Raw genomic sequence first — 13,992 nt, 5'->3', positions numbered from 1 at the left:
TTTATATGAGATTATATAAAAAAATATATATATATAAATTTTACATACTTTTATTTATATATATATATATATATATGGATTTTATAAGAGTTATGTTGTAGGAAAAGTGATTGTGTAATGTTATAGAGATTCGTTTTGCGTGCTGTAATTTTCTTTTTTTCTTTTTTCTTCAAAAAAGTGTGAGCTCCACAAAATATTGTGTGTGTAGAAAAGTTTGTTGTGTCATGTTAAATGACAAATGCAAATCTATATATATATATATATATATATAAATGGTTTAATTCTCTCCAGCCACGTAAATTTTTTTAACTCTCCCGCTGATACTTTCGAAACTTGTGTTTGCTTTTTTTTCTTTTTTCTTTTTTCACAAATAACGGGTCCCACCAATTTTTCTGTCTACAGCAAAATAAACAATCTCTCTTATGAAAGGAGAGACATAAAATCCATATATAAAAGATAAAATTAATATAAAAGATAAAATATTAATTTCAATAAATAATCATAGTTTTCAAAGGTCCCGGTCTATTTTTGATTGCTGACACTAGTCTCTGAAACTTTAACCATTTTAAGGTAAGAAAATATGCCAAAAAAAACTAAAAAGATAATTTAGTAACAAAATAGAAAGAGTTCATTAGCTATAAAGGGAAGGGTTCCTTAGTTCCTTTCCTTTCTTGATACCAAGCCAGCGTTCCAATCAAGGTTTTCTTTCTTTCTTTTCTCTCTCTTCTGTCTCTTCTTGTCCTTAAAGTTCTCGTTTTCTAGTTCTACTACTTCCTTTCTTTGATAATTAATCTGATTGGTAACATTTTTTTCACTGATCGAGATAGTGCTGGAGTGCTCTACTAGGTTGAAATCAACAAAATCAAATTAAACCCATGACCCCTCAATCCAAAGCTCTTATATCCTTGCATGTTTATGAGCTTCATTTTTTGTGGTATTATTATTATTATTTTTCTTTTTCCTGTTAGCCAGATCTGAAACTGGGTGTTTTACTAGGGTTTTTTTTTTTTTTTTTGGTTATTCCATATATATATATATATATATATATATATATATATATATATATATCTTCTATTTTATTTGTACGTATTTTATGTGTATGTTATTTAGAGATAAACTATGAGAACGTGAAAGGATAAGAGTTTGAAATAGTAGTTTTGTGCAGAAAAAAAGTGAAAATGACGAGGGCGAAGATCAAGATTAAGAAAATCGACAACATAACAGCGAGGCAGGTAACATTCTCTAAGAGGAGACGAGGACTCTTCAAGAAAGCTGAAGAGCTTTCTGTGCTTTGCGATGCTGATGTTGGACTCATTGTTTTCTCAGCTACCGGGAAGCTCTTTGATTATGGCAGCTCCAGGTACGCCATTATTGCACTCTCTTGACTTTTGAGACTCTTATGGTCATTCTTTCTTATATATATATATATGTGTGTGTGTGTTGTTAACAATTAATATTTATGTACTTCCTTTCCATCCTATTGCTTCTATAGCTAGTTTCTGCGTTGTGTACGAGTGTGTGTGTCTGAGAGAGAGAGAGAGAGAGAGGAGAGTGAGAGAGGGATCTTGGATGCGATCTCATGATGTGTCTTACAGAAACATCGTTTCACTCGCTTATTTTTCCTAATTTTATGGAAATATATATATATATATATATATATATATATATATAATAATTTATTGAAGCTTCTCGAAAAGGGTGTTGTGAGAAATTAAAGGAAATTTATTATGGACTTCTAAACTTAGTGCCTAGCTAATTGATTAAAGCTCCTTCAAAGCTCAAGATCAATATGATAATTATTGTAACCAATTAGTTCTATCTGTCAGTACATGAAATTGCGAGTGCTATATTTGATGTACTTAATGAATTATATAGGTTAGCCTTTTAATATGTACACAATCAATCAAACAACCATATACATAGGAGATGGACCAGCTTGTTGACCTGGTTCTATAGTTCCATTTACGTCTTCATTCTGTTAACTAAATGGAGTATTGACTTTTCACATCTAATTATTTTCTACATGGTCCTGAGCTTCGGCTGGTTTGACATCATCTATTCATTATAGTGACTATATAATGCATGCGAATATTGCAGAGAATAATACATAGGTACCGACTGTTGAAAGTTGTAGAGTTTATACTGTTCCCAAAGAAAAATGCATATATGTATAATAAATTAAACCGTTGAAAAAAATTATGAAATTCAGGTTGATGGAGTCATAAGTAAAGCTTGAACTAGTATATATAGTTTGTAGTTGATTGGTCGATGGCTTAAGATATTTATTAAGTTTTCGATCGGTTCCTTTTTCAAGATGTCCTTTGCATGCTTAAGGAGTAGTAATAATGGACTGAATTGATTGCTTGGAAATGGAGTTAGAAAATGCAATGATCTATGATGAATGGTACCTTCTTAATAGGTTGATCAAATCTTTGGTGTCAATTAAGGGGTTAGACTCAACGCTTATTTGTTAAGCTTTCTCTTGGAGATTTAGCAATGTGAAGCCCAGTTAAATGAAATTTGATGAATGAATATTTTTAAGTAGGGAATTGGAGTCAAAGCTTAAGCGATATTATTATACTAAGGAAGAGCATCGTGGAGATCATAAATTTGTAGTGAAAGGAGGATGTTTGTTATTTTAACTATAGATCACCATGAAACATGTACGGTTCATAAATATTAATAGCAATCATTAAAGTTATCTTACTTAATAGTAGTACCTAAATAACCTTAAATTTAAAGAAAGAAAACTTCAGTATCGAAGGATTCATTCTGTTGAATTGCTCCTAGCTATGAGGTGAAAATGTTTGGTTGCTTACATAAGCAACGATAAGATTAATATAACCCGTCCAAAGAACTCGTGTTTATTTCCTGACCCTTTGTGAGAAGCATGAATTTATCGCTGTCTATCCCACCTAAGTAGTTGTGATATCGAAACTATTATGGCAAAGTTGACACCATCTTTTTCTACAACCAATTTTCTCTATTCAAGGAGCTATGTCACTATTTCCAAAAAAAAAAAAAAGGAGCTATGTCACCATGTTGGGGCAGTATAGCTGAGATGGAAACTAAGTCGTGGGGTACATAAGGGGCTTTTTCATTTTTTGGTAAGGATTGTTTTTGCTCTATAATCTCTTTCTTGCACCAATCTAAAACAAGTTTTTCTCTTCCGGAGAACTTTACTTCTTACAACTTCTCTCAGTGACCTAGACCAAAGTTCCTTGGTATTTTTTGATCATTAATAAAAAATATAAATGATTATGGATATGTGCCAAAGACACATAAATTATAAACATAAATCATCATAACTATTAACCAATGAACGCGGTCCCTACCATTGTTTATGTGAACCGGATATATGTCATTAACTGCAGATCTTTAACTGATATGGTTTCTGTTGAACTTTTATTGCATAATGCTGTGCATTATTTGTGATCGTTTTCACGCCACATAGAAAATATATAATATATAATGGAGGAATAAATTTTGGCAGGATTTGAATTAGCATAATGGTATGCTTGGAACAAATAAATTGGTAAATAAAGTAATAAAGAGATGATACATACACAAACTCACACTTACCGAAATATCTTTGGTGTATCAGATGTATCCAACTGTGGTTACATTTTTTTTTCCATTTTTGGAAAACTTTTCACTACTTTTGAAAAAAAAATCCCATCATATTGAAATTTTTTCTCTTTTTAAAAAAAGATGTACTCAATTTGGTACATGCACCAAAGATTTGTTCCACACTTACACACTCCTTACGTACTCCCGTACAAGTTACCAGAGATAAACATAATGGTTCTATAGTTTTTCTTATGAAGGATTCAGATAGTGAGCATACCTTACATTTGTGTGAACATCTTTTCCTTAGTCAATAACATATAAGGAGTTGTTAAGATCAGTTGCTTTGATCCCGAACATGAAAGCTGAGGTTGGCAAGTTTAGAATGAAAAATGATATTAACTTCCTATTCTGACTTTAAATACCGTAATCTACTAGAGTGCTGGACATGGGCGGAACTATGTACATTAGTAAAGGCCCTAAATTGCCTCACTCAAAGTAGGTCTAAGGGAAAAAATAGTTAGACTTAAGCATAATGCACACCAGGGGTCTCCGCCCTTTAAATACCCTTTTTCTTTATTGAAGAGGTCAAGAGACACATTTTACAATCACTTTATGTCATATTACAATCACTCCAGAGTCATAGTGCCCTCACATCTTTCCCTTAATTCTTAGTGCTCGACTGAAATTATATACGATGACTCCATAGTTGAGTTTTTTTTCTTACCTCTCTCATTAGATCACTGTTATATTAATATATTATACATATTGATATATTATACCCCTAGAGATAGCACCGGAGCCACTCGTTACTCATGTGGTGCCTTGGCACCAGCTAATTTTTAAAATTGACATAAATTTTCTTTAAAAATTATGATACAACCTTAGTAATGATTGAGTTTTTGAAAATAATACAATCTTGATATCGGCCGAATTCTACTTACTTGAATCTTTTGACACTAGCCGAATTTTACTCCTGACTCTGCAGTGCCTAGACAGAAACAAATATACCCCTAGCACCAAAAGAATTCAGCGGTGTTTGGTACAGTGGCGGACCCAGGAATTTTTCCTGTGGTAGGCTAAAAATTAAATATTTGTTTCTCTCTTTAAATATAATATATGAGAGATCAAAATACGAAAAATCAAATATTTGTTCCTCTCTTCAACCACAATATGTGTGAGGCCGAAACACCAATCCAAAGAACATAACTCATAAATACCTCTTTTAACTTGTTATAGAGAGAAAGAAGGAGACAGAGAGAGAGGTGGAAGATGTCACAGTAAAATCTACTATCAATTTGAAAAAAACTACAGCTTTTCAACCCCTAAAATGAACATTTTTTATGCAAAGAAAACAAAGAAAAAGAGAAGAGAGCAAAGGTTTAGATTTCACAAAAAATATGAACTAATTACTATATCTAAATAGATAATTCAAAGGAGAGTAGGAGACCCTTATCATTTTTTAACCTCTTTTTCTATTTACTCAATGTTAGCCCAACAAGAAAAAAAAGTCAAAGATAAATCAGAAGAGACAGATTGCCAAGAAGCACAATCACCAAAACCCTTCTGCCCCTCACTCCCCTCTCTGTCACGAATCATCAGAAAAGGAGAGGGATCGAAAGAATAAGGTTCATTATTTCATAAGACTCTCGGACTTCTTATTTTTATTTATTGATGGGAAGATTTGTGCTAACATCTAAGCATAATAAAAGTTGAAAGTGTAAGTTTCAAGTCGAGATTTAAACTATAATTTAATGGGAAGGTTATATTTACTAGCTTTTCATTTAGAAACTCTTACAAACTATACTATGTCTGACCGTCATATTTTGATCAAGAGTGTATGGCTCTGGTCATACTTAGTGTAATTTGTAAACAGATCTTATAAACTCTATAAACTCTCTGCGGTGGGAGAAAACTACTTCACATTAATAGAGAGAAAAAATAGAAATTTATTGCATTATACTTATGTTAAAAAAATTCTTCAAATTTTGAGGGGAGTGGCCGCCTACCCTTGCACCCCCCTCGGTCCGCCCCTGGTTTGGTATATGATATAGGAAATGTTTTATTCCCAATCAGATTACATTTCTTGAAATTCCATTACCAGCAATATGATTGATGGGAAAGTTGATAAAATATATTTGTTTGCCACTCAATAATATATTACATTTTTTCCAATAAAATTTCTTTCCCATGTTTAGTTCAATTGAAATATTCCCAACAATTAATGACGGGGGCACACATGATCGATTCTTATGTTTGTAGATGATATGTAATTTTACCATAAATCCTCAATAAAATTGGTGGTCTTTCTTGACCTTATATGGAGCATTTCTTACCTGGATCTAAACTTTTAATTGGTAAAAGAAATATTCTCAACAAAACAAGATAAGAATTTCTTATACATAGTAAAAAGATTTCAACTATAGATTAACAACAAAAATAATAATAAAATTCACTTCACTTTGATCCTTCTTAATCATATATAACTATCGGTAAAAAATACAGCCTTGCTAGCAACAAAGTTCAGCATAGTTGGTAGATAGCTGGGTTCCTTAAGCATGCTGACAAGGGTTCGATTTCTGACCGTGTGTATGAAGAAGGTTTTGTTGGGAGAAGTTTATCCACTTAATGTGATCTCCCGCCTCGAAAGGATTAGTCTTTGGCTGTCGGCTGTCGGATACTTTGAGAAACTAAAAAAAAAATACAGCCTTCTTCTATTGTAGTGTCAGGCGAGTCCAGGGGAAGCCCATGGAAGGGGCCACCACCAATGAGCTAAGTGGATCAAATACACCAAGTGGGTCCGACACCACATCTCAACCCAAAACCTTAAGGCATTGCGTTTATGGGTCCTTCCACGTATATACTTTTTACTTAGCCCATTACCAACCAATGTGGGACTCATCACACTTGAATATATCAACAATCTCTACCTTAAGTGTGAAACCCAACATTGATATGCTCTCCCTCAATCGAGTACTCCAAGACCCAAGTACTCAACTCGCCTCCTAGCCAATCACCAGGCTAGCTCGAGCCCAACTTGGATCTGATACCACTGTCAGGCAGGTCCAAGGGAAGCCCATGGAGGGAGGCCACCATCAATGAGCTAAGTGGATCAAATACACCAAGTGGGTCCGACATCACATCTCAACTCAAAATCTTAAGGCATTGGGTTTATGGGTTCTTCCACTTATATACTTTTCACTTAGCTCATTACTAATCAATGTTGAACTCATCACACTTGAATATCTCAACATGTAGAACGTACAAGTGAAATGAAGAGGAGACGAAAAAAGCTAGGTTGATGTCTTACCCAAAGTCCAATGTCCAGAGCCGGATGAGGCTTGAATTGCCAGTGAGAACTAAGAGAAAATGAGTACGGGAGAGGTTATCAAGATAATATTGCAGTGCAAAACCCAAAGAAATTGAAGCTGCCAATGTGTTTGGCAAAGGAAGACAAATTGGAGAAATAATTCAATAATTTGTCTAGTTAAAAAATTTTCATTCCCACGGTAAAGTTTTATTTCCACCTATATAAGTGCGAATGTAATTTTCCCTCCTCATTTACAAATTTTCATTCTTAAGATATATTTTATACTAGGAATAATTTTTATCTCTTTATATCAATTGTGAGAAACTTTTATTCCCACCTCACTTTCTTTCTAAAGAATGTTTACCAAACACCACCTTAGTTATATTTCACGGGATGTAACTCTGCCCCTCTACAATTACTTTCACTATTATAATGCTGTTTTAGTTGAGAAAAATCTTTCACAACATGCCTTATTTCTTTCAAAAGTTTATTTAACTTCTGTGACTAACTCTTTTAATTCTTTTATTTTTCTCATCCTTCTTGTTTTGGTTTGGTAAAGTACGAAGGACATAATTACAAGGTATAATACGCACTTACAAGGCATCAACAAATTGGACAGACCTTCTCTAGAACTGCAGGTTGTACACAAAATAAAAAGTTCTTACATTTTGTTTTTCTCTATTTATTAATTTTTTATGATTGTATACAGCTTATTGCCTAAACTTGGTGAAACCCAAGTTATAAAATTTAGTATGTTTATATAATTGTTTTAGTTAAAAAAAAATTGTGACATCTATTTATTTATTTATTTGGAGTTAACCCAATCCTAATTAACTCTTTGAGGTGAGTTATCTCTCTATGGTATTCTCGTAAGGTTTGACTCTTTGAGTCGGTTATGGGGCTAATAATCTGGAGTGCGGGATGAGTCAAAGATAAAGATATTTAAACTCCTTCCAAAGATGGCATGTAGGAATCAAATTGAGGCCATTTCTTCTCTAGCTACCAACTGAGCTACCACCATCACTTATCTTTATTACTACTTGTGCACTATATATCTAGCTATCTGTTTTTTTAATTTGGAACTGATATAATTAGCAATTGTATAATTGTTCATTTCAGCTAGACGCTAGCGATAGCGCCAAATTGAATAAGGAAATTGAAGATAGAACGCAACAACTAAGGTATATCAATTTTGTTAAAGAAAAAAGAGAGTTAAAATACAAGAAAATAGAAGATGTGTTTGAGTAAAATCCACAGTATTTATATTTTGATGGACCAGGCGTATGAAAGGCGACGATCTTCAAGGACTAGACCTAAACGAGTTGCAGCAACTGGAGAAAACACTTGAAAAAGGACTCAACCGCGTGATTGAGATAAAGGTACACACATAAGTTAATCCTTTGGTGCATGTTGTGTTGAATAAATAAACTTTATTTAGTTTTGGTCCATTGGGCTTAGTATACATTTAGCCCAACATCTAGAGTTATCCTTTAAGAGTTAGTTTAGCCCAAGATCTAAAAATCTCTATTCTAGTCAATTCCATGAAGGTTCTAGAGGGTAGTTGCACCTACCACAATTAATATTTTTACTAGGCTAGTATAGAAAATTCTAAAGAATAATTTGTAGCCCTTAGATGAGAATTGTGTTGGCACAATCCTAGCCATTGGTTAAGCAGGTGCCACTAGTATAAATAGGTGTGTCTTCCATCATTTTGGATCAAGCCATCAAGCCAAAAAGGAAAAAGAGTTGTGTAGTAATAAAAGTGTTCTCTTCCTCCGTATCTTTCCAAACCTTTCCTTTTCTCAAATATCCTCCTTCCAACAAAGTGGTATCAAAGCCTTAAGATCCTTTCTAGAGAAATGGCAAGTAGCAACATGGTTCCTTTCCAAGTCCCTATGCTCACCAAGAGCAACTATGATAATTGGAGCATCAAGATAAAGGCCCTCCTTGGATCACAAGATGTGTGGGAAGTGGTAGAGAAAGGCTACGATGAGCCAAAAGAAGGAGTCACTCTATCCCAAACTCAAAGGGATAGCTTGAAGGATTCAAGAAAGAGAGACAAGAAAGCTCTCTATCTCATCTATCAAGGATTGGATGAAGATGCTTTTGAGAAGATTTCGGAGGCAGCCACTGCAAAGGAAGCATGGGAGAAGCTACAAACCTCTTACAAGGGTGCTGAACCGGTCAAGAAGGTACGTCTTCAAACTCTAAGAAGTGAGTTTGAAACTTTACACATGAAAGATGCCGAAAGTATCTCCGATTATTTTTCTAAAGTCTTGACGATGACTAATTAATTAAAAAGAAATGGTGAAAAGATAGATGATGTAAAAATTATGGAGAAAATTTTGCGATCTTAGATTCGAAATTCGATCGTATTGTCACTGTCATAGAAGAATCAAAAGATTTGGAAGCTATGACAATAGAGCAACTCTTGGGCTCCTTACAAGCATATGAGGAGAAGCAAAAGAAAAAGCAAGAGGTTGGTGAACAATTACTCAAGACACAACTCAACTTCAAAGGAAAGGAAGAAGACTTTGGCAACACAAGAGGACGAGGAGGATATCGTGGTCGAGGAAGAGGTCGTGGACGTGGAAGAATAGGCTTCAACAACAACTATGCCCATGAAGATCGAGGAGAAATCTCAACAAGAGGTCGTGGAAGAGGTGGCTTCCAACCAAGGCGTGACAAATCACAAATCAAGTGCTACAACTGTCAAAGGTTCGACCATTATGCTTCTGAATGTAGAGCCCCTATAAGGAGGATTGAGGAGAAGGCAAACTATGTGGAAGAGAAAAGTCAAGAAGATGGCACTCTGTTGATGGTACGCAACGACAATGTAGGAGAACAAGAGAATACATGGTATCTTGACACAGAATCAAGCAATCCAGAATCAGAACTCGATATCCAAAATGAATTGGAGTCAGAAAAATCAGAGATTGTAGAAGAGGAAAAAGAACAACAAGAAGCTGAAGCTGATAATATTGATGATGTGGAAGAAGATAAAGAAGCTGCTGAGTGGATGGATAAATCCGATTTGATGAAAGAGCATGAAGAAGAAAGAGGAGGAGAAGGTGACAACGAGCGTAGTGGTGATCCTATTGACGTCAATGATGATGATGAGGAACGTGAAGAAGAAGAGGAGAATGAAGCAGTACTAACACTGCCAGAATCAAAGATAGAACCCCAAAGAAATTTCATATTGGATGAAACAATGACAACCAAGAAAAAGCATATAGCAACTAAAGAAATGAAAATTGAAGGCGTATTCTTTAGAAATGTTGATGACTCAGAAGGGCAGACAGTTCAAGATGGAAATGATCAAACTCCTCCACCAAGTCCTACTCTAACAACTCTTGCATCTACACCATCAGCAGGAAGAAGCAACAGCAACAAAGAAATTAAACAGAAAGTGAAGCCAAGGATCAGTTACAACAAATCAGGGGGAGTACCTACAAAGAAGACAAACAAAGGAGAAATAATTTCAATAAAAGAAAAACAAACTCTCGTTGATGTGCTAGAAAAGCAAAAGAAAAAAGATATTTTGGAGAATGAGCAAAGGGAAAAACCAAGGATTACTTGGTCAAATTTAGCAGAGATCGTGTATGTACCGGAGACGTCACAAACACCGATAAAGATTGTTTATCTTCCACCAATCCCAAAGCCACCGGACAAATGTGTCCACATAATATGATTGGTTTACAAAATATAGTTTAAGGGGGGTGTTGAATAAATAAACTTGATTTAGTTTTGGCCCATTGGGCTTAGTATACGTTTAGCCCAACATCCAGAGTTATCCTTTAAGAGTTAGTTTAGCCCAAGATCTAGAAATCTCTATTCTAGTCAATTCCATGAAGGTTCTAGAGGGTAGTTGCACCTACCACAATTAATATTTTTACTAGGCTAGTATAGAAAATTCTAGAGAATAATTTGTAGCCCTTAGATGAGAATTGTGTTGGCACAATCCTAGCCATTGGTTAAGCAGGTGCCACTAGTATAAATAGGTGTGTCTTCCATCATTTTGGATCAAGCCATCAAGCCAAAAAGGAAAAAGAGTTGTGTAGTAATAAAAGTGTTATCTTCCTCCATATCTTTCCAAACCTTTCCTTTTCTCAAATATCCTCCTCCCAACATATGTTGATGGTTTGTCCTAACTCTAACTCAATGCAACCTTTACTTTCAGGAAAAGCGAGTTATGATTGAGATTTCTGAACTTCAGAATAAGGTTTGTTGATAGCTTGATAATGAAGTTAGTATCTTTCAATGCTTAATCAAATTAAAATACACATGCATGTAGTATGGAGCTCTCGGTACCCTCTAAATGAATAGGTGCTAGATATTGTTGTTGCATAATGAATGTAATCATGTTCGATAGTACTAGGTTAAATTATGTGCATATAATTCGAAAAGCACCAGGTTATAGTATGCTTTAATTCTAGGAATATCATAATACTCAGTAAAATAGTGACTTCAGGCAAGATTTCTGTATTTCTAGATTCAACTCACATCAAAATTCTGAGGATTGTTGCTTTCTTTTATGTTCATTCTGCCAATTAAGGGTATCGTGTTGGAAGAAAAGAACAAGCAGTTAAAGCAAAAGGTGAGAAATCAATTTACAAGAACGTCTTGGTTTAATTATTGTAACCCCCTTCTCCCCACACACACACGTACACACACAAAAGAAAAGAAAAGAATGTCTTGGTTTCTTTTCCTTTGATTTACAAAGTTAAAATTAATTAATCAGCTAGCGGAGACGCTTATGGTGGGTATGCTGTGTAAAGCAAAAAGTCCTGTAGTGGTGGAATCGGATATTGGAATGCAAGAAGGTGTCTCATTAGAATCCATGAATAATATAAGCAGTTGCATTAGTGATCCTCCTATTGAGGATGATTCCTCGGACACTTCTCTCAAGTTAGGGTAAGCAACAATAACAAAATCTCAGCAAGAATCTCAGGATTAAACTGTTTTTTTTTTTTTTATACAGGATTAAACTGTTTTGTTTACCCTATATATGTTTATTTTTAAATTCCACAAAAATTTGTATTTTAATTTGTTTATTACATTTTAACAAGTTATTTGTTTTTTCAGGTTGCCCTTCTCTAACTGAAGATTTAACACGGGGAAAGATTCTTGTGTCTTTTTTGGCGTTAAGAAATTTTCTAAACTATACCAAGTACAGTCATGATTTTGTTGGTCTTACTATATTTGTGAGAGTACATGTAGGACCAATAAAATCAGATGGTAACAATTGATTTGGTGTAGGAAAAATCCTTAACACTAAAAAAGAAGACAGATTAATTAACCTTCTAGTAAATATAAATATGACTTCCTTGTCTTGTAATGTTGAAAGCTTATATCTGCCGTAGCGACCATGATATAGTTTGCGTGGTGTTAAGTTGTTATTACATGCAAGTTCTCCAAACTTGCCATGAATTTTATATGTAATTTTGTGCTATAAGTTGATAATAATTTCTTTTAATTTTTTTTTAAAAAAACAAATCATATTTTGCTTCTTCAACGAGATATTTTGAATGGCAAACACACTGCAATCACTTTTCAGATGAGGATGGTAATGACATCCCCAACTCATTTAAAAAAAAAAAAAAAAAAACAACTTTGATGTTTTAGTTTTAGTTTTTTTTTTTGTGAAATATAAGTTTATGTAAGGAGGTTATGCTTAGGGGTGCTAAATGAGTCAGGGGCCTTTGGCTCGGCTCGTGAAGACCTGAGCTTACATGTCTAAAATTTATTGTTGGACCCAGACTTGGACTTGTATAAAAGCTCGTTTAATAAAAAGGTCTCAGGCTCCAATTCAAAAGCTCGGCCTTACAGCCTCTCAGGTTTGCTTAATATTTTTATTTTTATTTTTTTTATACTACTTGTGATAGCCCTCTCTCTCTTCTCAATTCATTTCATCTCATTTTATTAATTAAACAGATTTTTTAAATGATTTTGTTTTATATTATGCTATTTGGATATAAATTAAATTTATGGATATTTATGGAATTACTAGTGTTGTTGATTGTATATTTTGTTTGGATAAATTTTTGTTTAAACAGGCTAAACAAGGTTTTTATTTTTTGTAAATGAGTCAGACCACAGGCTGATATTATATTCGTAACAGGTAACAGGATAAAGCCAGTCTGGCACATTTGAACACAGGTTCGGCTCGTTAACACCCCTAGTTATGCTTATACTTTTTTTTTTCTTACAACCTTTTATCACAATTTATTTTAGGGAAAAGTTCATAAACTTGTATGTAGTTTACTTTTTTATCACTTATATTTTTTATGTTTTTTTTTCTTATCATTTACTCTTGTGATTTTTTTTCATCCAAGATTACCTTTAAAACTGTTAATAATTAAATTAATTTGTTCATTTTTTTTATTTTTTATTTGGGGTTTTGTTAAACAAAAATAAAATCTGACCCTAAAAATAAAAATGATAGCAAAGTCTATTTGATTATGACTAGAAAAAATAACCCATAATAAATGGGATAGTGGCGGACCTAGAATTTTTTTTTTTATGTCTGCACACTTAGGACGGGGATTTGGGGGCAGCATCCCCGAAGATTTTTTTAAAGAAATTTTTAAATGTATTAAAAAAATATAAACAAGAAAAGAAAAGAAAATTTTAACTTAACATAAAAAAATAATAATTAAGAGTCAACTAAGCTGTTACAATAGAACGATCACAAAAGCATTCTTCGATTCTTCGTTCCTTGAAAAGTAAAGTTTTAGAGAAATAATCGATAATGATAATTAAAAAATAAATAAACACCACAAAAAGACATTTCTAAAATATAGTTTAATTGTAGCGGTTAATTGATCAAAAATCCACCTCTGTCAATGTCTATTTGATCCAAAGTTGGCCACTTTTGCTTTACAAAAAAACGTGAAAAATCTCGTGCAATTCTTCTCCACTTGATAAAGATTAAATTTCAGGAATCATTGATGTCTATTAAAATTTGGAGCTAATAAGGTTTATGTTTCAAAAAAGAAGAAGAGACAAAGCAATGAGGTATAGTTTAAGCTTTTAATTATAGGGGTTGTTGGGTTGGGCCCATGTTAGTTAAAATCCCGATTTAAATCTGTGATTTTACGATTTTTTTTTTAATC

At 33.6% G+C, this 13,992-nt stretch overlaps 1 protein-coding gene across 3 annotated transcripts; it reads left to right on the top strand.

Moving 5' to 3' along the window:
* Positions 1-641: 641 nt before the first annotated feature.
* Positions 642-12,805, top strand: LOC133314583 (MADS-box protein SVP-like). 3 transcript variants are annotated; one of them, XM_061516076.1, is made up of 9 exons: positions 642-699; positions 1,166-1,360; positions 7,437-7,515; positions 7,997-8,058; positions 8,157-8,256; positions 11,058-11,099; positions 11,433-11,474; positions 11,619-11,791; positions 11,963-12,805. In XM_061516076.1, exons 2-9 carry the CDS (start codon positions 1,179-1,181, stop codon positions 11,979-11,981), a joined length of 699 nt encoding a protein of 232 aa, XP_061372060.1. In that variant the 5' UTR covers positions 642-699; positions 1,166-1,178; the 3' UTR covers positions 11,982-12,805. The 3 variants fall into 3 exon arrangements, with proteins under 3 accessions (XP_061372060.1, XP_061372059.1, XP_061372061.1); XM_061516075.1 differs by lacking the exon at positions 642-699 and adding an exon at positions 826-934; XM_061516077.1 differs by lacking the exons at positions 642-699; positions 11,058-11,099 and adding an exon at positions 826-934.
* The last annotated feature ends 1,187 nt before the right edge of the window (positions 12,806-13,992 follow it).

The sequence above is a fragment of the Gastrolobium bilobum genome, unplaced genomic scaffold, assembly GCF_033153095.1.
Source record: "Gastrolobium bilobum isolate Gb01-03AN ecotype WA unplaced genomic scaffold, APGP_CSIRO_Gbil_v1 utg24763, whole genome shotgun sequence".
NCBI lineage: Eukaryota > Viridiplantae > Streptophyta > Magnoliopsida > Fabales > Fabaceae > Gastrolobium > Gastrolobium bilobum.
The sequence above is the reverse complement of the archived record's forward strand: the minus strand, read 5'-3'. Positions and strand labels throughout refer to the sequence as shown.